Source organism: Budorcas taxicolor, chromosome 9, assembly GCF_023091745.1.
Source record: "Budorcas taxicolor isolate Tak-1 chromosome 9, Takin1.1, whole genome shotgun sequence".
Lineage (NCBI taxonomy): Eukaryota > Metazoa > Chordata > Mammalia > Artiodactyla > Bovidae > Budorcas > Budorcas taxicolor.
In genome coordinates this window covers 33,325,417-33,349,532 of record NC_068918.1, presented here as the reverse complement: position 1 = coordinate 33,349,532, position 24,116 = coordinate 33,325,417, and the positions used below count along the sequence as shown (strand labels likewise).

General features: G+C 39.5%; 1 protein-coding gene across 5 annotated transcripts in view; it reads left to right on the top strand.

Moving 5' to 3' along the window:
* AFG1L (AFG1 like ATPase) overlaps positions 1 to 24,116 on the top strand; it is a 198,635-nt gene that overhangs the window by 161,311 nt on the left and 13,208 nt on the right. Inside the window, exons 11-12 of one of the 5 annotated variants that reach the window (XR_008199911.1) lie at positions 13,073 to 13,263; positions 14,231 to 14,283. The exons of 3 other annotated variants lie outside the window; for them this stretch is intronic. Coding sequence is in view for 1 of the 2 variants with exons in the window: in XM_052645771.1 (XP_052501731.1) it covers positions 14,231 to 14,283 (53 nt within the window). In the remaining variant the exon portion in view is untranslated. The remainder of the gene's footprint in view (positions 1 to 13,072; positions 13,264 to 14,230; positions 14,284 to 24,116) is intronic. One more of the 5 variants, XM_052645771.1, reaches the window with a different exon arrangement.

The window sequence follows — 24,116 nt, the reverse complement described above, 5'->3', positions numbered from 1 at the left end:
TAATTATCCTGAAATTTTTAAAATGAAAGAATAAGAATTTGCTGTAAGGTTGGAAGTTAGACTGAAAGATCAGTTTTACTAATTGTTGATGATAATTAGTCTTTTCTAGGGGAATAACTATATATTGGGTTAAAAGTTATGTTTTGTGTGTGTGTGTGTTTACTATTTTAAAGGAAAAAAGACTTTTAAGAGAAATTGCCCATTTAAAAGGGGCTAGATTAGAAATTAGAAAACTGTGGCCACTTAGAATAATTGTGGTCATTTTCATGATACAAATGGAGATAAAAATAATCTGAAGGACTGGAGTAAAACTGGGTGGAGAGGGCACCTTCCTAGTTTCTTCACATGGGAAGTTTTCACACAGACACATTGTGAGACTAAGTAGTCTTGCTCAGCTTCTGTTCCTAGACTGGAGTAAGAACATCTTAGCTGATGCAGCGAGTATGACAACAAAAAATTTAAGCTCTTCAGGCCATGGACTTCTCAAACATAGCTGCTTGAAGCCTCTCTTAGGGAAAAAATTTGCTTTCATTTTCTTGAATTATATTTATGTCGTTGCTAACTTAAATAATTTAAAATGTCCTCAGTCCCTATAACTGGAGAGAAGTTGCTTCAGGATTCCCAGAGGGTCTCAAGGGAAGAGGAAGTGTGCTAAGAACTGTACACCTTCAACATGTCCTTTTTTTTCCTTTTAGAAATAAAATTATTTTGAGGCTCAGATCGAGTAGTAGATGCAACTCCTCAGATTCCTCTCAAAATCACTTCCACTGTAGGAAAGCCAGACAAACTAGTATTTAATACTTGCTTTGGTCTTTGGAAGGAGTGTGTCTATTGTGCCAAAAATGCTTAAGAAATGTGAATTAAAAATTTAGATTAAGGAGGTTATTAACTTTGTAAAATGGAAATTTAAAGTACATGGTCTCACTTGGCTTTTAATAATACATGTATCATAGCCTTAAATAATAGTCAGGAATAGTTCCCTAAACAGAAGACCTGTGTAATGAAATGATGGGTAAAGGGTTAGGAAAATCTAGGCCAATCAATTGGTGGCTCAGACAGTAAAGTGTCTGCCTACAATGCAGGAGACCTGGGTTCAGTCCCTGGGTTGAGAAGATCTCCTGGAGAAGGGAATTGCCGCCACCGCAAAAGGGGTTCAAAGAAATATTTTGGAGAAGGAAATGGCAACCCACTCCAGTGTTCTTGCCTGGAGAATCCCAGGGACAGGGGAGCCTCATGGGCTGCCGTCTATGGGGTCGCACAGAGTTGGACATGACTGAAGCAACTTAGCAGCAGTAGCAGCAGGCCAATCAATTAACATGACTATAAAACACTTTAAAAGTACTTGTTTGATTTTTTAAAAGAGCTCTAATACTGATGGTTTTCCTTATGCCAGCCTCCGATTGGCTTGATTTTTTTTTTTTAACAACAAATTGTTTAACCAAAATATTCCTTTGATTTGTAATTTTAAAGTTTTTCTGTTTCTCATTGTAAGGTATATGATTTGATATATTTCATAGTATCTTCCCCTAGATTGGATCAGTTAACTCAAAATTAGTAATTACTTCCTACATTGCTAATTAAAATATTCAGTAAGGTACATCTCACTGCTGCTGCTGCTAAGTCACTTCAGTCGTGTCCGACTCTGTGTGACCGCATAGACGGCCGCCCACCAGGCTCCCCTATCCGTGGGATTCTCCAGGCAAGAACACTGGAGTGGGTTGCCATTTCCTTCTCCAATGCATGAAAGTGAAAAGTGAAAATGAAGTCGCTCAGTCGTGTCCAACACTCTGCGACCCCATGGACTGTAGCCCATCAGGCTCCTCCATCCATGGTATTTTCCAGGCAAGAGTACTGGAGTGGGGTGCCATTGCCTTCTCCACTAGACCTATTATTACTTTGAGATGTAAATATTTTATAGAAAGAAGTAGGAGAATTATTAGAATATACTGTTTTGTTTCTTAAAATAACTTTTGAAGATACTGTTGAGTCAGGAAAAAGATTTTGAGAAAAAAGCTAGAAGTGAGGGATAGTATTAAGAAATTACGAGATTTCCACATATTTTAGGGTATCAGCTAGAAAAAGAGAACAATGTGAGCTGTGAGTTCAGTTTTATTTGGGGAGTTTCTGAGGACTATAGCCTGGAGACAACCTCTCAGATAGCTCTGAGGGACTCCTCTGAAGAGGTAAGGGCTAGGTCAGTATATATGTAATTTTGGCTAAGAAGATATGTGCAATTAAGCATATACCAAGGTTGCTGTTAGTCTTGAGGAGCAGATGCCTCTGTTAATGATTTTCATGCTTTTCTAAGTATGAGAAGATGCAAGAAATTCGGTTCATAAAGTTTTTTCCCAAAAATATCTATCTGAAGGCTTGTCCTGCCGGTTTTCCCAGAGCACAGAGTGCTTCCTTCCTGATCTCCACCCTGAACTCCTTTCAGAGCATGTTAAAGGTCAGCAACTACCATGGCTACTGGCTTCATTCTTATAGAACCAGAACAACATTATTTGTTGTCAAGGATCAAGTACTATTTAACTCTATTATTAATCAAAAAGCATATGTTTTATAAGATTTCCCTCCCAAGTTTACAATGATTCAGTGGTCAGCAACTATTTCTTAAGTGCCTCCATATCAATATGCCACAGTGTTATGAGGAATATAAAAGGAGTGGAAGGAGTTTCTTTCGAAGAGTTTACAATTTAATAAGGGAAATAACCTGAATCAAATACCAGACAATGCAGTAGAGTGGAAAGAGGTCTAGCTGAATCAAAAAATATGAATCCCAGTTGTTACTCAGATACTGTGTAGCTGAGTGGCCTTAGGTCACTTAATCTCTCTGGGTGCAAGTACTGTGCCTCATCTGTAAAATGCATGTGATTAGCTAATTTCTTACACTCTTGTCAGCTATAACACTCTATTTTAAAGAGCTGTGTTCTTTAAATACATATTATGAGTACATCAGGAGGTCAGGATGATAAGGATTAGGAAGGCACTCAGGAGACATGAGATTTAAGGAGAAAAGTGATCTTGACCTTGAAAGACAAGTAGAATTCAGAAGAGCAGGCTGAAGATGATCTGAAGGCAAGCAACAATGTTACAGGAGAAAGAAAAGATACTTGCCTAATGAGAGCAGAGTGCCATGTTGGAGAGAAAAGGGAAGTAAGAACGAAAATCCCAGACAGGTTGGCCATAATATCAGGCAGAGCAGCGTAGACTTCTCTCCCTGATTCACAGAGAGTCACCTGCAGAGGTTTTGAGCAGAACATGGTACATAAAACAATGTTTTAGGAAAACTAATGGGGCAGTAAACTCTAGAAAAGGTTACAACTTTCACCAGCATGTTCTAGTAGATAGGCAACTAGTATCTCCTCTTGAGAATGTTATCCTTTCAGGAAGGAAGCTTGCTAAATAAATAAGCCAACATGCTAGTTATTGGAGTAATCTTCAAATAAAGCAGGGTAGCAGAGAGAGTCCCACCCATTTTATATTAATATTCATAGCCCTTTCCCCCAGTCATTCAATAGATATTCACTGAGTACAGTAGTCCCCCTGTATCTGTGGGGGATATGTTCCAATCCTGAAACATATTGGATACTTGCAATTAAGAGTGGGTGGATGCCTGAAACCATGAATACTATATATACAATTGTTTTTCCTTCACATACATATCTATGATAAAGTTTATATAAATTAGGCATAGTAAGACAATAACAACAGTAACTAATAATAAAATAGGTTAATTATCCACCAGGTTGCAAAAGAGTCAGACACAACTTAGTGACTGAACAACAACAACTATGATAAAATTTTTAAGAATATGGTCTCTCTCTCAAAGTATCTTATTGTACAAATGTAAAGCCTTTTCCATCTTAACTAGGCACTTGTCGTGCACTGTGGCTGTTACTTTTACAGTTTAAGATACAGCAGCAAAGTTAGCATGAAATTCTTTTTCCTTCACAATTTTGCAAGGAGATGATTCACTCCTACCATAGATTTTAGCAACCTCGGCATAAAATTTTTTTTCATTCCTTATTCAGTTGGGAACTTTTACCTTTTCATTTAAAGGAAGCACCTTACAATTTCACTTTGGTATATCTGAATTACCAACATCACTACTTTTGCACTTTGGGGCCATTATTAAGTAAAATAAGGGTTACTTAAACATAAGCACTGGGATATCCAGAGAATTGATCTGATACTTGAGATGGCTACTAAGTGACTACTGGGCCGAATACCCTTGACCAAGATGTGATTCACATTCTGAACTGGATAGTGCAAGATTTCATCACACCACACAGAACAATGTGCAGTTTAAAGACTTATGAATTGTTTATTTCTGGAATTTTCCATTTAATGTTTTCAGACCAGGGTTCACCACAGTTAATTGAAATTGTGGAAAGTGAAACCTACTGTACTTAATGGAAAGCTGGCATAGTTCTAGGTGCTGTAGGCAGATGAATAAAAGTCAGTCACCACTTAGTTTAGAGGAGAAAATATGAGTAGAATATAGCATGTGAGGCAGATTATAATTAGTACCATAGGGTCTGTATGACCAGACTTCTGTCGGTAATCAGAGAGGGACTGAGCATTGAAGGCTGCAGGGCTGGAGACACTGCTGGTGCAGGAAAGGATTGGGAGGGCGCAAGGGGTGGCTAACCTAACCCTAACCCTAACCCTAACCCTAACCCCTAACCCTAACCCTTGGGTTAAACTATGTATGTGCAACTAAGGCTAAAAATAAATTGAACGGAGATTTTTAGTCACTGCCCATCACAGAGGAGATAGAGTCTGGAGTTTGAGACTACCCAGATTAATTATCTGCTATGATAGCTACAACAACAAAATCAATATACTTTGTTGGAATATAAAAGAATCTCAAGTCTCTACAAAATATCATCCACAATATTCAGAATATAATAAAAAATTACTAGATGTGTCTAGACATAGGTAAATCTGACCCATTTTAAAAGAGAAAAAGGTAAAAAGGTAATCGACAGAAACTGAACCTGAAATGACACAGATGATAGAATTATAGGCAAAGATTTTGAAGTAGCTGTTATATTTATACTCAGGAAAATAAAAGAGCTATATACTGGTATTGAATGAACAAAAAGGAAATCATAACAGAGAAATTGAAACTATAAAAAAAGAACCAAATGAAAATTCTAAGACTTCTGGAAATTAGAAATTCTAGACTAAAAAATTTTAAGTTCACCATATGTACTTAACACTAGATTGCAAATGATAAGAGAGTTCAGTTCAGTTCAGTTCAGTCGCTCAGTAGTGTCCGACTCTTTGCGACCCCATGCATCGCAGCACACCAGGCCTCCCTGTCCATCACCAACTCCCGGAGTTCACCCAGACTCGCGTCCATCGAGTCGGTGATGCCATCCAGCCATCTCATCCTCTGTCATCCCCTTTTCCTCCTGCCCCCAATCCCTCCCAGCATCAGAGTCTTTTCCAATGAGTCAACTCTTCGCATGAGGTGGCCAAAGTACTGGAGTTTCAGCTTTAGCATCATTCCTTCCAAAGAAATCCCAGGGCTGATCTCCTTCAGAATGGACTGGTTGGATCTCCTTGCAATCCAAGGGACTCTCAAGAGTCTTCTCCAACACCACAGTTCAAAAGCATCAATGCTTCGGCGCTTAGCATTCTTCACAGTCCAACTCTCACATCCATACATGACCACTGGAAAAACCATAGCCTTGACTAGACAGACCTTAGTCGGCAAAGTAATGTCTCTGCTTTTGAATATGCTATCTAGGTTGGTCATAACTTTTCTTCCAAGGAGTAAGCGTCTTTTAATTTCATGGCTGCAATCACCATCTGCAGTGATTTTGGAGCCCCTCAAAATAAAGTCTGACACTGTTTCCACTGTTTCCCCATCTATTTCCCATGAAGTGATGGGACCAGATGCCATGATCTTCGTTTTCTGAATGTTGAGCTTTAAGCCAACTTTTTCACTCTCCTCTTTCACTTTCATCAAGAGGCTTTTTAGTTCCTCTTCACTTTCTGCCATAAGGGTGGTGTCATCTGCATATCTGGGGTTATTGATATTTCTCCCGGCAATCTTGATTCCAGCTTGTGTTTCTTCCAGCCCAGCGTTTCTCATGATGTACTCTGCATATGAGTTAAATAAGCAGAGTGACAATACACAGCCTTGACGTACTCCTTTTCCTATTTGGAACCAGTCTGTTGTTCCATGTCCAGTTCTAACTGTTGCTTCCTGACCTACATACAGATTTCTCAAGAGGCAGGTCAGGTGGTCTGGTATTCCCATCTCTTTGAGAATTTTCCATAGTTTATTGTGATCCACACAGTCAAAGGCTTTGGCATAGTCAATAAAGCAGAAATAGATGTTTTTCTGGAACTGTCTTGCTTTTTCCATGATCCAGAGGATGCTCACAATTTGATCTCTGGTTCCTCTGCCTTTTCTAAAACCAGCTTGAACATCAGGAAGTTCACAGTTCACGTATTGCTGAAGCCTGGCTTGGAGAATTTTGAGCATTACTTTACTAGCGTGTGAGATGAGTGCAACTGTGCAGTAGTTTGAGCATTCTTTGGCATTGCCTTTCTTTGGGATTGGAATGAAAACTGACCCTTTTCCAGTCCTGTGGCCACTGCTGAGTTTTCCAAATTTGTTGGCATATTGTGTGCAGCACTTTCACAGCATCATCCCTCAGGATTTGAAATAGCTCTAGTGGAATTCCATTACCTCCACTAGCTTTGTTTGTAGTGATGCTTTCTAAGGCCCACTTGACTTCACATTTCAGGATGTCTGGCTCTAGATGAGTGATCATACCATCGTGATTATCTCGGTCGTGAAGATCTTTTTTGTACAGTTCTTCTGTGTATTCTTGCCATCTCTTCTTAATATCTTCTGCTTCTGTAGGTACACTTAAAGATAGATCAATAGAAATTTTTAAAACTATTTATCATTTTTGGCTGTGCTGGGTCTTTGCTGCTGTGCTTGCGCTTTCTTCAGTTGCGGGGAGCAGGGGCTTCTCTAGTTGCAGTGCACGGGCTTCCCATTGAGGTCGCGTCTCCTGGAGAGCACAGGCTCCACACAGGCTCTAGGGAGTGAGCTTCAGGCATGTGGGATTGTTTACCCCTCAGCATATGAAATCTTCAGGGACCAGGGACTGTACTCGTGTCCTCTGAATTGGCAGGTGGATTCTTAACCACTGGACCATGAGGGAGGTCTGGAGATGAAGAGAAATTATGCCATCTGAAAAACAGAAAAAGATTTTTTAAAACAAAGCCTCATGACTTAAACTATATCTAAAGGTTTAACTCATATGGCATTGGAATCCCAGAAGGAAAAAGGCGAGAGAGTATGGCAGAAAAAATTTGTAAAGAAAAAATGGCTGAAACTTAGTAAAAGATGTAATTTTACAGATTCTTGAAGCTCAAAAAACTTTGAGATAGCAGATAGAAAGAAAATCACTCCTAAGCATATCATGGTCAGACTGTTGAAAATCAAAGATAAAGAAAATTTCAAAGCAGCTAGAGGAACAAGGATATAATTAAGGACCAACTTCTCATTGAAAGTGATGGAAACCTGAAAACTATACAACAGCATCTTTCAAGTGCTGAAAGGAAAAAACTGATGATTCGGAATTTTCTATCTAGAGAATTTAAGAGTCTTGGCTGGAACTTTTGTGTGGGAGAGTGATGTGCACTCAGGCAGGATAGAAGGTTGAAGTCAGTGTAAAGGGGCTTGCATTATCAGGTAGTAGAGTTTGGATGAGAACCTTCTTCAGCATAAAGCAAACTAGTCATTATTTTTTTTTTTTAGCAGATCTGTATGGGATAATCTGGCAAAGAAATACAGGATTGGCTCTGCTGCTACCATATGTGGAGCCTTGTATGCATTAGATAAAGCTGCCCTTGAGGATGGACATGGACCTAAGTGAGCAGTAATGCCATTATGTGGAAAAAAGTGTGCCCTTTCCTTTTGATGGATGATGCTTCCCCTCATCAAGGTGCATGGCTTAGCAAACTGAGCGTGGACTGGATTTCAGCTCCTAGTTGCCCCATCACCCAGAGAAAGAAACCAAATTTTCACAATAGATTGAAAGAACAGATGAATATGAGAGAGATCTGTGGGACTGGATATAGAAGGATCTTAGGTCCAAGGCGAGTCACTGAGAGCTCTGACATTTTCAGTTTGGATGACCAGAGGGACAGCAAGACCCTTAACAGAAATACCAGAGGTAAGAGAAGGGCTGTTACAAATGATTGGAAGTCTAGTACGGAAGTTATAGACCTGGAAGATATTTGTAGGGGTGTGTTAATTTGGAGCCTCAGGGGGTCAATGAAATCACCTGAACTGACATAGAAAATGGAAGCGACGTAGGGGTGGGGTTGGAAAATACATTATCACGAGAGTCAGTTGAAGGAACCAGAGAAAGGTGCTAGCGTAGATGAATCAAAGGTTCAGTAGCAACAATAGTATTTCCCACTCTTTTAAAGAATTTTTAAACATGGAAGTAACTTACTAGATGGTAGCATCTTGGGATTTGGATATTGCTTTGTAGAAGGTCTTAATAGACTATAACAAGCACCTCATCTTAATCTAATTTTACAGCTTTCAGCTTTATGTAGAAACTCTGTAAACAGCAAATTATTATACACATTTACATGAATATATAAAAATTATCTTGCATACATTTTGGTATTATCAGCTTCTTCCCTGAACTTTCTACATTTCTCTATCGTGTCCTAATGCAAATCCAAATTTTCAAATATTCACTTCATTCTGGACTGCTGCAGCCTCCACAATACATTTTCTAATCTCCTTCACTGCTTTATTAAGGCCAGTGATGGTTTGCTTTCGTCAAGCTTCTTCTTTCACCAAATTCCATTTAATTCCACATTTATGAAATAGATTTCTGCTTTCCTACACCGGACAATTTCCTTTTCCATTGAAAAACCCACCTTCTCTAAGAATACTGCTCTCTACATTTAGTACTATGTAACTGATGGGTGTTCAGTGCATACTTGTTAACTAACAAAACTGAGAGGCACTGCTGTTTATTATTTAGAGCTTCCCTGGTAGCTCAGATGGTTTGCCATCTGAATCCAGACCTGGGTCCGATCCCTGGGTTGGGAAGATCCCCTGGAGAAGGAAATGGCTATCCACTTCAGTATTCTTGCCTGGGAAGCCCCATGGACAGAGGATCCTGGTGGGCTACAGTCCACGGGGTCTAAAAAGAGTCGGACATGACTGAGCGACAGAGCACAAGCGCACGCTGTTTATTATCTGAAGTTCTTGCTGACATTTTATTTCCCTGTTTCTCTTTTATTTCCTTTTTAAAAGCAAAATAAGTAACAAAATAAGCTTTAAAAAGAAATAGAAAAAGAGTTAATTTTGGTGTATGTTTATTTATATCTTACTTGATTCCAAGAAGTATTTTGTGTGTATGTGTACATATATGTATACACAGACCCCCACTTACACACACAAATAGAATTAAATAGACTTAAAAAAATTAGAGCAAAGAGAAAATAGAGAATAGTAAAGTTGAAAGACAGGAAAAGTTAGTATCTATCAGTTCAGGTCAGAAACTTCTACGAAGTTCTTAAAATGGAATGATTAAATCAACACTCACTCTCCCTTCAGCCAAAGAGGGGAAAGGATAGTAAGTTAGAAGACAGAAGCAAGTTAGTCCTTCAGAAGAAGTGAAGATGGGGCTTACCTGGTAGCTCAGCTGGTAAAGAATCCACCTGCAATGCAGGAGACCCTGGTTTGAGTCCTGGGTCTGGAAGATCCCCTGGAGAAGGGATAGGCTGCCCAGAGAAGAGATAGGCTACCCGTGCCAGTATTCTTGGACTTCCCTGGTGGCTCAGGGAATATCCTTAGAATCCGCCTGGAATGTGGGAGACCTGGGTTTGATCCCTGGGTTGGGAAGATCCCCTGGAGGAGGGCATAGCAATCCACTCCAGTATTCTTGCCTGGAGAATCCCCATGGACAGAGGAGCCTGGCGGGCTACAGTTCATGGTGTCGCAGAGAGTCACTGAGCGACAAAAGCACAGCATAGCACTTGGACCTTTCATAGAGGAACATCTGAGAGATGCCAGTGGACGTTTTCCCAGCAACATTCCTGCTACTAGTATAGGTTTGTATTGCGCAGATTCTTATATATAAGCTGGGGGCATAATGACAAATTACAATTCAGTGAAACTAGTGCTGTAGAGATTAAAAAAAAGTACTTTCAACTAAGCTTTTCTCTTTATTATTTGATTTGATCTAGAGAAATAGTTTTCAATGTTAAGTGGATAGATTAACTTTCAAGCCTTTCACGAATGTTGTATCTTTTTTTAAAACTTGGGGAGTAGATAGTTCAAAGTTGTCTTTTTGACAGGAAGATGGAATGAAGAATTCTATTGGTTTTAATCAGTTTCAAGGAGTTGGCCCTTTGTGTAACCAGCAGTACAAGGGGCATATAACCTTGTTCTGTTTCACATTTTAATATCCTTAGAATGTAAAGTTAGCATTTTTCGCTGAATATTTCCATGATTTGAAAAGCAGAAGAGTACAAGGAAAAATAACTCTTTGATATCTACATTTCTTGCTTTGTTTAGGCTTTTCTAATATTCACCTCTAAGAGGATTCAGTTTTTCCCAGTGAATACTCACAAAGCAAAATAAAGCCTCTTCATTTGTTAGACTTTTTAACACTTTCAGAAGCCATCAGTCTCAAATTTAAAGCACTTCCTCTGCTATTCTAAAGTTCTTTACAAAGTTACTTTTTAGTGTCCTAAATATTACTTTTCATGCCCCTGAAATGCAAAGGGTAAAGTTAGCACTGATTGACCTTTCATTTCCTATTCACATGTGGAACCAGTAGCAAAGGGCATAGAACCTCATATTGCATCCTATGGGAGTAATCTTTCACATTCTTCTGGATAGGTCTCAAAGCCAAAGAAATTTATAACAGACTTTCCTCCCACCAGATGTAGCAAATACTGCCCTCTACTGAGGGATGCTCAGGATGGCTCAATTACATTAACTAGTCTGTCAGCTCCTGTTTTCAATGATTCTGGTAGTATTGTTACTAATCAGTTTATTATTATCGTATACATTCTTACAAAGTCATTATATTAAAAATACAAAAAGATAGAAACATGTATCAGTCTTGGCCACATATGTTTATTACCTTCTGTAGTCTATACAATCAGATATCATAATGTCTGAGGCATTAGCAATAATGTTTAATTTTCCATTGTTTTGAACTAGCTAAGGAAATGCCTTCTGCAGTGGGAAATTAGAACAGGTTTTTTTAGCATTATTTTAACAAATGACTTTGAAATAATTCTAGCAACCATTGGGCTGATTTTCTTCCCCCTGCCAATATGTTTTTCAGTGTCTGCTGGGTTGTTAATACCTAGGTTAAGCATTTCAAAAGACTAGCTGCTTGTGCGGTTAAAATTTCCTCATTGTTTATCATCTTAAAAGATTAATTATACATGGTTACTTAAAAATAAAGAACCGTGTTAAACTAGATACTGTCCAACCAAAAGCTCCTTAAAGAAACTAACTAGTGAAATATTCACACACACATACATTTATATACAACATGTTTTTGGAAAGTGTTTTGCTGCCTGTGTTCTGGACATGGAGAATATGAGCTTTCTTATTAGGCTAATATAATGCATTGTTCAGCTCACTTGTTCCCATATTTCTAGAATCTGACTAGAACTGGCTTAAAGATAAACAAGTTTTGGTAGTCATTATAAACAAAGCCTAGTAATTCAAAATATTGCCATGGCTTCTTGTAAAATCTAAAGCATAGATTTAGATTTTACAAGAAAAATCTAAAAACCTCTCATTACCTTCATTCAGAAACTTTAGATACCCTGAAAACGAGCTAGAGAGTCTAGCCAGGTTGAATAATCTTATGGTGAGGGTAGATGCTAGGAGATAATTAGCCAGCCAAGGTCTGTGAAGGAGGCTTTGAAGACTCATTTACCTCAGACTTAAAAACCAAAGAAGCAGTCCTGTTTTGTACAGACTCTAGACTGCTCTCTATCATGCAGAGTTAAACTGAAAACTTTAGAATGAAGTACCTGGGCAAGACATTCTAATTCTAGAAATATTTAGGGTCTTTCTGAATGGAAGGTTCTAAACTACACTAACTCATTCATGATGTTAATTTTGTTGGCAGGGTCAAATCCAGTTGTTTCATTCCTAAAAGGGTAACTCTTGATGCTTCTCAAATTTTAGATGTCTAATAAACAATTGGACATCTTAGTTGCATGCCAACTAATTGCTTAAAGATTATAGTCTCTATTTACTCAATTCCAGGTGGTTGGTATAATTAATCCATTCCAATAATCCTTACCATCTTATGGAGATTCCTTTGCAGTTTTAATGTATTACCTTGGAGTGGTATTAATTCTTACACTCAGTGGTGCTTATTAACAATAATGATGATGCTAATGATAATGATTTCCTACTTCTTAATGTTCTTCTAATGTTGTATTTTTAACCTATCTCCATAATTTTCAGTTTGGTTTTCTGTGCTGCAGGCAATAAGTCAAATGTTTTTAATGCCAATTTTGTTGAGGTTTTCTACTCTCCAATTGAACTTAGAAGAATTCCTAGAAATAAACCCAGGATAGTGCTTTTCACATTGTAGGCACTCAGATATGATATGGTTTGTTTTGAGACGTTTTCAGGTCCAGAATCTCCAGAATTGGATATCTCGAGGATTTGGAGCCCTATTAGATATGCAGAGCTAGATGCGTCAAAGTGGGGAGAGGGTGCAGTCTTGTCTCTGGTGTGCCATGTTGACTTTTGTTGTTGTTGAGTCATTGTTTTTACAAACCCTGTTAAAAATATGACACGCCCTCCAAAAGAATACTATATTAACCATCATTATTTGGCCGTAGAGGGGATAGTATGTGTGAGTGCTCAGTTGCATCTGACTCTGCAACCCGCTGGACTGGAGCCCGCCAGTCTCCTCTGTCCATGGGATTCTCCAGGCAAGAATACTGGAGTGGGGTGCCATGTCCTTCACCACAGGATCTTTCCAACCGAGGGGTCAAACTCATGTCTTCTGCATCACAGGTGTATTCTTCACCACTGAGCCACCCAGGAGGCCCCAGAGGGGTTGGAGAGTTTAACAAAGATCCGGCAGATCTAGGCAGGACTAACCTCCTGCTGTCAAGGCTGCATAAATCAAGTCGTGAGACTTCTCAGCGCAAAAAGAACACCTTCTGAAGTATAATGTGTGCAAGTTGGCAGTGTTTTCTGGAATGGTGAGATATTTCCTGGCTGGATGTTATGGTCTTCATATTAATAAGATTTCTCATATTAAGGTGCCATATCACCAACCTTGAGAAATTATTTGTACACATTTCAGTGCTGTTTTTCTAGTCATCATCTTTATTAGTTTGGTGCACATAGTTGTTTTAACATCAATTCTTTTGATATTTTTTTTGTTTGTTTTGAAAAGGACACAGTCATCCAAATACCATTCAAGCATTTTTTTTTTTTTCCCTGTTAAAAGGCACTTCTCTTTTTAAGATTTGAGATATTGTCATTTCTGTGTAAACAAAGCAAGGTGCCACACATATTTGTTTAATGAGGAGCTATCAGGGCATCACTACAAGGAATTTATAAAGAGGAGCCTATACAGATAAAGAGTAACCCTTAGGACAGTATTATCTAGACAGCGCTTGAAATAATAATTGTCCTACTTGAGCTGAAATAATGGTGGTGGAACAAGCATTAACCAGGCAGAGAAAAAAGAAACTCAAGCTGACAGCTCATTCCTGTTGCTGAAGTGGATCAACCGCGCATTGCAGGGCAGACAGCAGCCCAGTGGTAACGCTCATGCCTTTCACATTGGTGTGGCATTGAGAAAATCCTCACTCCACTCCTGGTACCTGGGTCAAACCAAAGCAGACAGCTGTTCCATTTCTCATACAGGAGAAAGAGGATGGCAGGCAAGCTCTTTTATTCCTAAAAGTTTGTCAGAAAAGCTATGCTACATACAATCCAGCTGTATGTTCTTGGTAATTAAGGAAAACAAATGCTCTTTGCAAACTCATTATATATTTTAAGTTCTTTAAGTTTTCATCAGGTTTCCACAGAAACAAAGAGTTTGAAACAATAGTTGAGAATGCATAAACCTTCGAATAAGTGGATTTTAATTGTTCTTGTTTAGAAAATTATTCAGATAACCAGTCACATCAAAGACTATTAAACTTTTTAATTGCTCAGGTAGAAAGATGGAGACTGTCATCATTATCTATCATAAGAAGAATCTTCATTCGGTAATGCTACTTGAATTTTGAGCTAAAATAACATCCTTAAGGATGCTACTAACTAGAGTGCCATTTAGTACTCAAAAATAATCACATGCCTTACTTATTCACAGGACACAATGCATGAATTTATAATACTAATTATGATTTCAAACTGTTTTATGCTGTGGTTTACTTATATAGGCAGATCAGTTAATGCAGAACAGAGCTATAAATATTTGCATCTATACCATAGGTATCATGTGCATGCAATTTAGTGCTATGTTAGTGATGTCAGAAGAGTGGAGAAGTGTGTCTTCTCTGTATTTTGTAAAGCCCTTGTAGGACTTAGTATGATGCCTTGTATTTCTTAAACATTCAGTCAATATAAATTTTTTCCATTTTATTTATTTCTTGTTGGCTGTGCTGGGTCTTTGTGGCTGTGTGGGCTTTTCTCTAGTTGCAGTTGTGGGGTCTGCTCTCTAGTGGGGGTGTTCAGGCTTCTCATTGTGGTGGCTTCTCTTGTTGCGGAGCACAGGCTCAATAGATGGTGCACGGGTTTAGTTGCTCCGTGGCATGTGGGATTCTCTTGCATTGGGAATCAAACCTGTGTCTTCTGCATTGGCAGGCAGCTTCTCCACCACTGAGCCCCCAGGGACACTTTCCGCAAATATAATTGATTTTGAAGAATTGGTGACAGTGTATTCATTTATTCAGTGGTCTTGGATTGTGCAAGATTCTGTTCCCTGGTCTTGCAAGGTGCTAGGGACCCTGAGGTGAATACAGTACAGTTGACCTTTGAACCATACAGAAATAGGGCTGTCAGCCCTCTACACAGTTCAAGATCCATGTGAAAGTTACAGTTGGCCCTCTGTAAACTTGGTTCCTCCACACCTGAGGTTCTGCACCCTTGGAGTCAACCAACCATGGATCATGTAGCACTTCAGTATTTACTACCAAAAAAAAATTCTGTGTTTAGGTGGACCCACATGGCTCAAACTGTATTTTTCACAAATCAACACTACTAACAGTTTTGGGACTCCAGTCTCATACACTGGAGTAAGTTAGAGTTGCAACTGCAGATTTAAATAGATTTGTGAGTCCTCAAGCTCTTTAATATGTGCATTTATGTTGAATATTTTATACATAGAGAAGATGAGTGAAGTGAAGTGAAAGTAGCTTAGTTGTGTCAGACTCTTTGTGACTCCATGCACTATACAGTCCATGGAATTCTCCAGGCCCGAATACTGGAGTGGGTAGCCTTCCCCTTCTCCTGGGGAATCCTCCCAACCCAGGTCTTCCACATTGCAGGTGGATTTTTTATCAGCTGAGCTACCAGGGAAGCCCAAGAATACTGGAGTGGGTAGCCTATCCCTTCTCCAGCAGATCTTCCCAACCCAGGAATTGAACTGGGGTCTCCTGCATTGCAGGTGGATTCTTTACCAACTGAGCTATCAGGGAAGCCCAGGGAAGATGAAGGGAGCTAAATAGCTAAAAAACAAAAACAAAGAGTGTATTTTGTTTGGAATTAGTAAAGATCTCAAAAAAGCAGAGAGAGTACTTTGCCAACAAAGGTCCGTCTAGTCAAGGCTATGGTTTTTCCAGTAGTGATGTATAGATGTGAGAGTTGGACTTTAAAGAAAGCTGAGCACCGAAGAATTGATGCTTTTGAACTGTGGTGTTGGAGAAAACTCTTGAGAATTCCTTGGACTGCAAGGAGATCCAACCAGTCCATCCTAAAGGAGATCAGTCCTAGGTGTTCATTGGAAGGACTGATGTTGAAGCTGAAACTCCAATACTTTGGCCACCTCATTCAACGAGCTGACTCATTGGAAAAGACCGTGATGCTGGGAAAGATTGAGGGCAGGAGGAAAAGGAGACAACAGAGGATGAGATGGTTGGATGACATCACCAACTCAATGGACATGGGTTTGGGTAGACTCCGGGAGTTGGTGATGGACAGGTAGGCCTGGCGTGCTGCAGTTCACGGGGTTGCAGAGTTGGACACGACTGAGCGACTGAACTGAACTGAACAAACATTGTTTTGCTATACCAATTCTGTTTTTATGCTTTTTTGGCTATAATATATTCTCAGACCCTTGAGAAAATACAGAAAAAACTAAAAAATATAGTAAATGAAAATAAAACCCTCTAAGTCTATCATTTAGACCATTTAGAGATAGCAACTATTAGTGTTTTTTACATATTTATGTAGCCTTTGTCCTACTTATATATTTTGAATACAATTATAATTTTACATTGTTCTGTTTCCACTTAGCTTTTTATCATAAGTGAGTTTCTACATCATAAAATATTTTTCGTAAGCACCATTATTTGTTGGCAACATATTATTCCATTATATTAATGTGCCCTATTGAGCCATTCCTCTTGTTTGTTATGCTGTAAAGTTGATTTTTGATTCTCATAGTCATAAATAATCCTTGTGTATAGCCTTTTGTTGAATTTTTGGTTATTTCCTGTAGATTGACTTCTAGAAACAGAATGACAGGGTCAAGTTTATGACTTCTTTAAGGCTCTTAATACAATCCAATGTTTTTTTTTTTCTGACTGATTTAATCACCCAGCAGTAATGGATATCTCATTATATGCCTTCCAGCATTGAGTAGTATAATTTATTTTTTTAATAACTGTATTTATTTTTGGTTGCCCTGGTGCAGCTTTATCTAGTTGTGGCAGTGTGGAACTACTCTTTGCTGTGGTGCCAGGGCTTCTCATTGTGGTGGCTTCTCCTGTTGCGGAGCACAGGCTCCAGGCACATGGGCTTTAGTAGTTGTGGTGTGCAGGCCCAGTAGTTGTGGCACATGGGCTTAGTTGCTCCACGGGATGTGAAATCTTTGCAGAGCAGGGACTGAAACCATATCCCCAGGATTGGTAGGTGGATTCTTATCCACTGTACCACCAGGGGAGTCCCAGTGTAATTTATTTTTCTTTGGAAAATTGCTGTATGGAAAATGATATGTCATTCTTATTTTGTCTTTCTATGGTTACCATTGAGCTTGACTATATGTTTTTTTATTAAATTTATTTATTTTAATTGGAAGCTAATTACTTTACAATATTGTATTGGTTTTGCCATACATCAACATGAATCCGCCACAGGTGTACACGTGTTCCCCATCCTGAACCGCCCCCCTCCTCCCTCCCCTCTGGGTCATCCCAGTGCACCAGCCCCAAGCATCCAGTATCCTGCATTGAACCTGGACTGGCAATTCATTTCTTATATGATATTATACATGTTTCAGTGCCATTCTCCCAAATCATCCCACCCTCGCCCTCTCCTACAGAGTCCAAAAGACTGTTCTATACATCTGTGTCTCTTTTGCTGTTTCGCATACAGGGTTATCGTTACCATCTTTCTAAATTCCATATATATGTGTTAGTATACTGTATTGATGTTTTTCTTTCTGGCTTACTTCACTCTGTATAATCGGCTCCAGTTTCATCCACCTCATTAGAACTGATTCAAATGTATTCTTTTTAATGGCTGAGTAATACTCCATTGTGTTTATGTACCACAGCTTTCTTAGGGAACCCTCTTACACTGTTGGTGGTAATGCAAACTAGTACAGCCACTATGGAGAACAGTGTGGAGATTCCTTAAAAAACTGCAAATAGAACTGCCTTATGACCCAGCAATCCCACTGCTGGGCATACACACCGAGGAAACCAGAATTGAAAGAGACACGTGTACCCCAATGTTCATTGCAGCACTGTTTATAATAGCCAGGACATGGAAGCAACCTAGATGTCCATCAGCAGATGAATGGATAAGAAAGCTGTGGTACATATACACAATGGAGTATTACTCAGCCATTAACTATATTTTTCGCTTATTAGCTCTTTATGCTTCTTGTATATTTTTGTTCCATGAACTATCTATCCAAATTGTTCCTTTTTCTAATGGAATGCTCTTATAATTTTAGTTCTATTGCAGTGAGTTCTTGTCCCCCTCCCAATTCCATCTTCATGTCAATTTGTTTTCTCTCTATGGCTTTCTATTTTCATTCTATTGGGTCTTTGTCATCTTGTGATCTGTATAAGGATGCCACATAATTTTATGGCTTTTTTTCTGGTTCTTATATACAGTAAATCATAAGTTTTCTTTTTAGAAATAAGTTTTATACTATACCATAAAAATTCAAAAATTGATTACAAAAATAAATGAGCATAAAATAAATGGCACTCTGTGCTAACATATATTTATCACTTAGGTAAAATCTATCTTTCACTGTAAAAGCTAAGTCATATTTTTTCTGCATGTGCTGTACTTGCTAATGACTTCTAAAACATGGGCTTTACTTAGTAAATCTCTCTGTAGCAAGTGTAGCATTTCAGTAGATTGCCCTCTAAATTCAGTGAGCTAAAGCATTTACTGTCACTCTCTAGTCAGCTAGCAAGTTGGGAGGTGAGGTGGGAAGTTATTTTGACCAATTGTGCATCCACTTATGTATCAGCACTCAGCCTTGCTGCTCTTGCTTGCTCATCTCTTTGGGGGCCTGGCTGGCTATAGGCAAATGGCTCTCCTTCTGTCCATTCCTCCTCTAGCAAGGCCAGCTGAGGCGCTGCAACAGGGTGAGTGGAAGCATTTAAAGCCTCTTGAGACCTAAGTTCATAACTGGAAATTTGTCACTTTTGCCTTGTTCTATTGGCTGTGATAAATTACAAGCCCACCCAGATTGAAGAGTTGTGCAGATAGACTCCATGTCTTCAGCTAGAACTAGGAAGTCACAATATAAAAGGTGTGGACAAGGAGGCAGAATAACTGGAGTCATAACTGTAATCAGACTACCCCACATAGGCATTCTTCATTTCTCCAAAAACATTATAAATGAAGTTTAAATTATCAGAATTGTTTAGAGACTTTTTTAGTTAATGCAGTTGAATGCCCCAGACACCTTTAAATGATGAATGCTAGTAAAAAAAGAGGGGGCGAGTGGGCCTGTGGCAACTTTATTACCAGTTTACCAGTCCTAGTGATCAAGATGTCACACATCAAAAATGATACTTTTTGGTGATCTTATGGCACTCTAGGCTATATAAGATGGTTTGGCAGCATCTATGTGTGGTTTGGTGAAAACATTTATTATACTTCTGTATGTTATGTAATCATGAGGGGAAAAATAAATTCATAAAGGTATTTTAAGTATATCAAATACTGAATTTGAACAAAACTTTCAGATAAAACCTTTTCACATTTGTAATGAGAAGAGTTACCTCCATGACCATAACTTTTAAAGAAGTGTGATTTTGGCTGTTGGGTCTTGATTACTCTCTAGTTGCGGTACGCAGGCTTCTCATTGAGGTGCTCTCTCTTGTTGCGGAGCACAGGCTCTAGGGCGCGTGGGCTTCAGTAGGTGTGGCACGTAGGTTAAGTGGTTGTGGCATGCTGGCTTAGTTGCCCCATGGCGTGTGGAGTCTTCCTGGATCAGGGATGGAACTCATGTCTCCTGCATTGGCAGGTGGATTCTTAACCATTGGACCACCAGGGAAGTCCCATGAATGTAACTTTTTAAGAATCAGATTTGATGTTGGAAATGGCTAAATGAAGTTCCTGATTTAAAAAATTTTAGTGATAATCTGAAGAAAATTTGAAGAGAAATTTTTGATAGTAAACATCTTATGTGAATAAGAATCCTTGTTCACACAGGAAGTGCTGGGAAGTCTTCCACTTGCAATAATGGTGGGCTCTTTGTCAGTGATTTGTACCAACCTTGTAGTTAGGGCAATGAAGGGAAGCTGGATGAATCAAGTATCAGATTAGGCGAATTGCAGAAACAGATAACCCCCAGTCTCAGAGGCTTAACAGATAAGCACGTGTTTCTTGTTCCTCTCACCGTTTAGTGTAAGATGGCCAGGAAACTGCTCCGGGTGGTCCCTCATAGATCCAGGCTTCACCCCTATTGTGTGTCCACCCTTCTTTAAGCCCTCCGCGGCCTCTCTCTTCAACCAGTGTATGAGTAAAGGAAGTGAGGAGTCTGTGTGGGAGTTTTTATGGGCCAGATCTAGAAGTGATTCATATCACTTTCTGTTACGTTCCACAGATTGCGCAGCCCCACCTAAATGCAAGAGAGGCTGGGAAATGTAATCTAGCTGTGCACTCAGGAAAACGAAGAAAACATAGATATTGGTGAGCGCTAGTAATCTTCTTTTAAAAGCTCTGAGCTTGCTTTTGGCAGCCTCACTGGGTTTTTGAGACAAAGGGCAGAGACTCGGGCCAGCCAAGGACGGGGACCTACTAAGCTGCTCCCCACTGTGGTTGGAGCCCTGAAGGATTGTACTCTGGAATAAGTGAGCTTAAACTAAACCAGACCTGCGTGGACTTCAGTCAAACTCTATGTGAACCGAGTAGCTCAGAATACTTCAGGTCTTGAATTGGAAATTTTTCCTTTGAGTGTTTTATTAAAGATATAATCCAGTACACAGAGATAACCAAACATATGGGGAGACAAGACAGTAAAGTTAAAATATAAGATATTGGACTTATGAGTTCATATTTTCAACAACTAAGCTTACATATTCAAGGAGATTTAAAAAGAAAGCTAGGCTTGGAAGTTTAGTGTAGGTATCCAGAAATTATAAAAAGAAAGAGATCAGCTTTGAAAAAGAACCAGTATAATTTCCAGAACTGTAAAGTTTGTGACCAAAATTAAGAACTTCATGGATAGAGATTAAGAGCAGATAAAACACAGCTCATGAGAAACAGAGTAAATTATCCAAAATGAATCATGAAGAAGTGTAAAGAAAGGAAAATACAAAAGAAAGGATAAAAGAAATGGAGACGATGTAGTGTAACTTGGGTTCATTTAGAATAGCAGGAGGAGGAGAGAGAGAGAGACGATGGAAGAGGTAATACACACCTGCAGAGGGACTGAATCTTGTCTGACAATTATGGGAGAAACACTGACAACATGGTAATCAAAACTGCTCGAGTTAAGGTAAGCTATCAATGGGAGCGTATCAACCTGCCTGGGACTTGAATTTTGACGTTGCTTGGCCTTTGATTATGGGGACTCTGGTACTCAGCCGTGAGGGCTAAACGTGACCTATTTGGAAATGGTGCCATTTGCACCATCCCCTCCCTCCCCTCTTGTCTCCCTGGTGTAAAGAATCATTAGCTGAATGTTAACTGTACAACTGAAGTCAGATTTTATCCCAAATATCAAATCCATTTTCCTTTTGTCAAACTTTAAAGAACATATACATTCAGCTTATGATTTATTTTTTTAATGTCCCTAAAAAAATCCTGCATCTATAGATTAAGAAAATTTAGAAAGGATAAATAAAAAGAAAAATTAGAGATAAAAAGAGAAATGTTCATGACAAAACTAATATAATGATCTCACACAGATGAAGCATAAATGATAAGATGCCCACTATAAAAATGATCTTCAAAAAAGCATTATTGTTTTGCTATTCAAAAAATCCGAGAAGTATAACAAACAAAATTAATCTTTCATTCCACTATCCAAGGATGACCAGTGTTTACATATGATCTATATCTTTCCTAGAATGTTCCTAAATGTATATGCTATGGTATACAACAAAGGCTTACCTTGGGAGTGAGGAATTTGGGCCAACTAAGAAAAGGTGGGGTTTTTTGGTAGGTGTTTCAATTTCTTTGGTGACTAAATGGGTATAAAAGAAGGAGTAAGCCTGCTCCCCAGGCTATGTTGTATTTTATTCATATATTCACTCAATGCATTCAACAAATATTAAGCACTTCCTATGTGACATGTACTGGATTAGAGGCTGTGCATTTTGTGGGCCTGGGGATTTCCCCTGCATGAGTGCTCATGGTATTACCTTCACAAGACATGTGGGAGGGAGAGGGCCTGAGACAGATGCTGTGTCTGTCATCTAGGGATACTTCATGGAGGGCTGAGGTGCCAAGGAGGGCAGATATTTTGGTGGACCAGAGACAGTGGGAGGGAGAGGGAGTGGCTGTTGCTCGTAAGTGCAAAAGCAGAGGCAGACTGGATTATCGAACTGTTCACTTGTCTGGCTTCGTGAGCTGAGGAAAGGTTATTTAGTAGTTAATAAAAGAATAGTGCTTAGTCACTCAGTTGTGTCCAGCTCCTTGTGACCCCATGAACTGTAGCCCACCGCGCTCCTCTGTCCATGGGAATTCTCCAGGCAAGAATACTGGAGTGGGTTTCCATGCCCTCCTCCAGGGGATCTTCCCAACCCAGGGATCAAACCCAGGTGTCTGCATTGCAGGTTGAGCTTCCCTGGTGGCTCAGAGGGTAAAGCGTCTTCTTGCAATGTGGGAGACCTGGGTTCAATCCCTGGGTCAGGAAGATCCCCTGGAGAAGGAAATGGCAACCCACTCCAGTACTCTTGCCTGGAAAATCCCACGGACAGAGAAGCCTGGTAGGCTACAGTCCATGGAGTCGCAAAGAGTCAGACGCGACTGAGCGACCTCACTCACTCCCACATTGCAGGTCGATTCTTTACTGTCTGAGCCACCAGGGAAGCTAATAAAAGAATAAGTACTGTTTATTAGGTGTCTGTTGTATGCCAACAGCATACAGTGCATAAATCATTTTACTTACTACTCATATGGGGGCTTCCCAGGTGGCGCTAGTGGTAAAGAATCTGCCTGCCAATGCAGAGGACGTAGGAGACTCCAGTTTGATCCCTGGGTCAGGATGATCCCCAGGAGGAAGAAATGGCAACCCACTCCAGTATTCTTGCCGGGACAATTCCATGGAGAGTGGAGCCTGGCGGGCTACAGTCCACGGGGTCATAAGGAGTCAGACATGATCGAGTGTCTGAGTGTAATACTTCTCATGTGAACTCTGCAAATTAATATTTAACTAACATTTATTGATCAGCCACTATTGTTATAAGATTTTATATGCAATCAATACATCAAATCCTTGGGACAAATCTATGAGACAGGTTATGATCCCCCTTTTACAGATGAGGAAAGAGACATTGATGAAGACTTGTTCAGGGTCACATACTAGACCCGACAGACTGAAGTTTCTATGGTATTTTCATTCACAGCTACTTAAGTAATGAAAAATAGTGTTTCTCATTAATAAGAAACCCCTGTTGTTAAGTCGCTTCAGTCGTGTCCGACTCTGTGCGACCCCATAGATGGCAGCCCACCAGGCTCCACCATCCCTGGGATTCTCCAGGCAAGAGTACTGGAGCGGGTTGCCATTTCCTTCTCCAGTGCATGAAAGTGAAAAGTGCAAGTGAAGTCGCTCAGTCGTGTCCGACTAGTAGCAACCCCATGGACTGCAGCCTACCAAGCTCCTCCGTCCATGAGATTTTCCAGGCAAGAGTACTGGAGTGGCTTGCCATTGCCTTCTCCGAAGAAACCCCTATCTCTCCCCAAATTCAGTCCTAGGGATCTTTGTTGAGTGTCATTTCTTTTTTTTTTTTTTTTTTTAGTATTAAGTTTTTTATTTTTTGAATTTTAAAATCTTTAATTCTTACATGTGTTCCCAAACATGAACCCCCCTCCCACCTCCCTCCCCATAACATCTCTGTGGGTCATCCCCATGCACCAGCCCCAAGCATGCTGTATCCTGCGTCAGACATAGACTAGCGATTCAATTCTTACATGATAGTATACATGATAGAATGCTGAGTGTCATTTCTTAGACACTTCAGTATTGAAGCTGGAATAAGAAAACACACTCTTTTAAATAGCTATTTAAAAAAAAGAGAGAAACCTTTATATTTTAAATTAATTTTAACCTTTCTGGAGCTGATTTCTTTGGGGAAAAGACATCCTTCTTTGATTAATACATATCATTCTTTTTCATGATTTTAAAGGAAAAGGTGATATTACTTTCTCGATAGCCTAAATTGAAATTTCTTTTGCAACT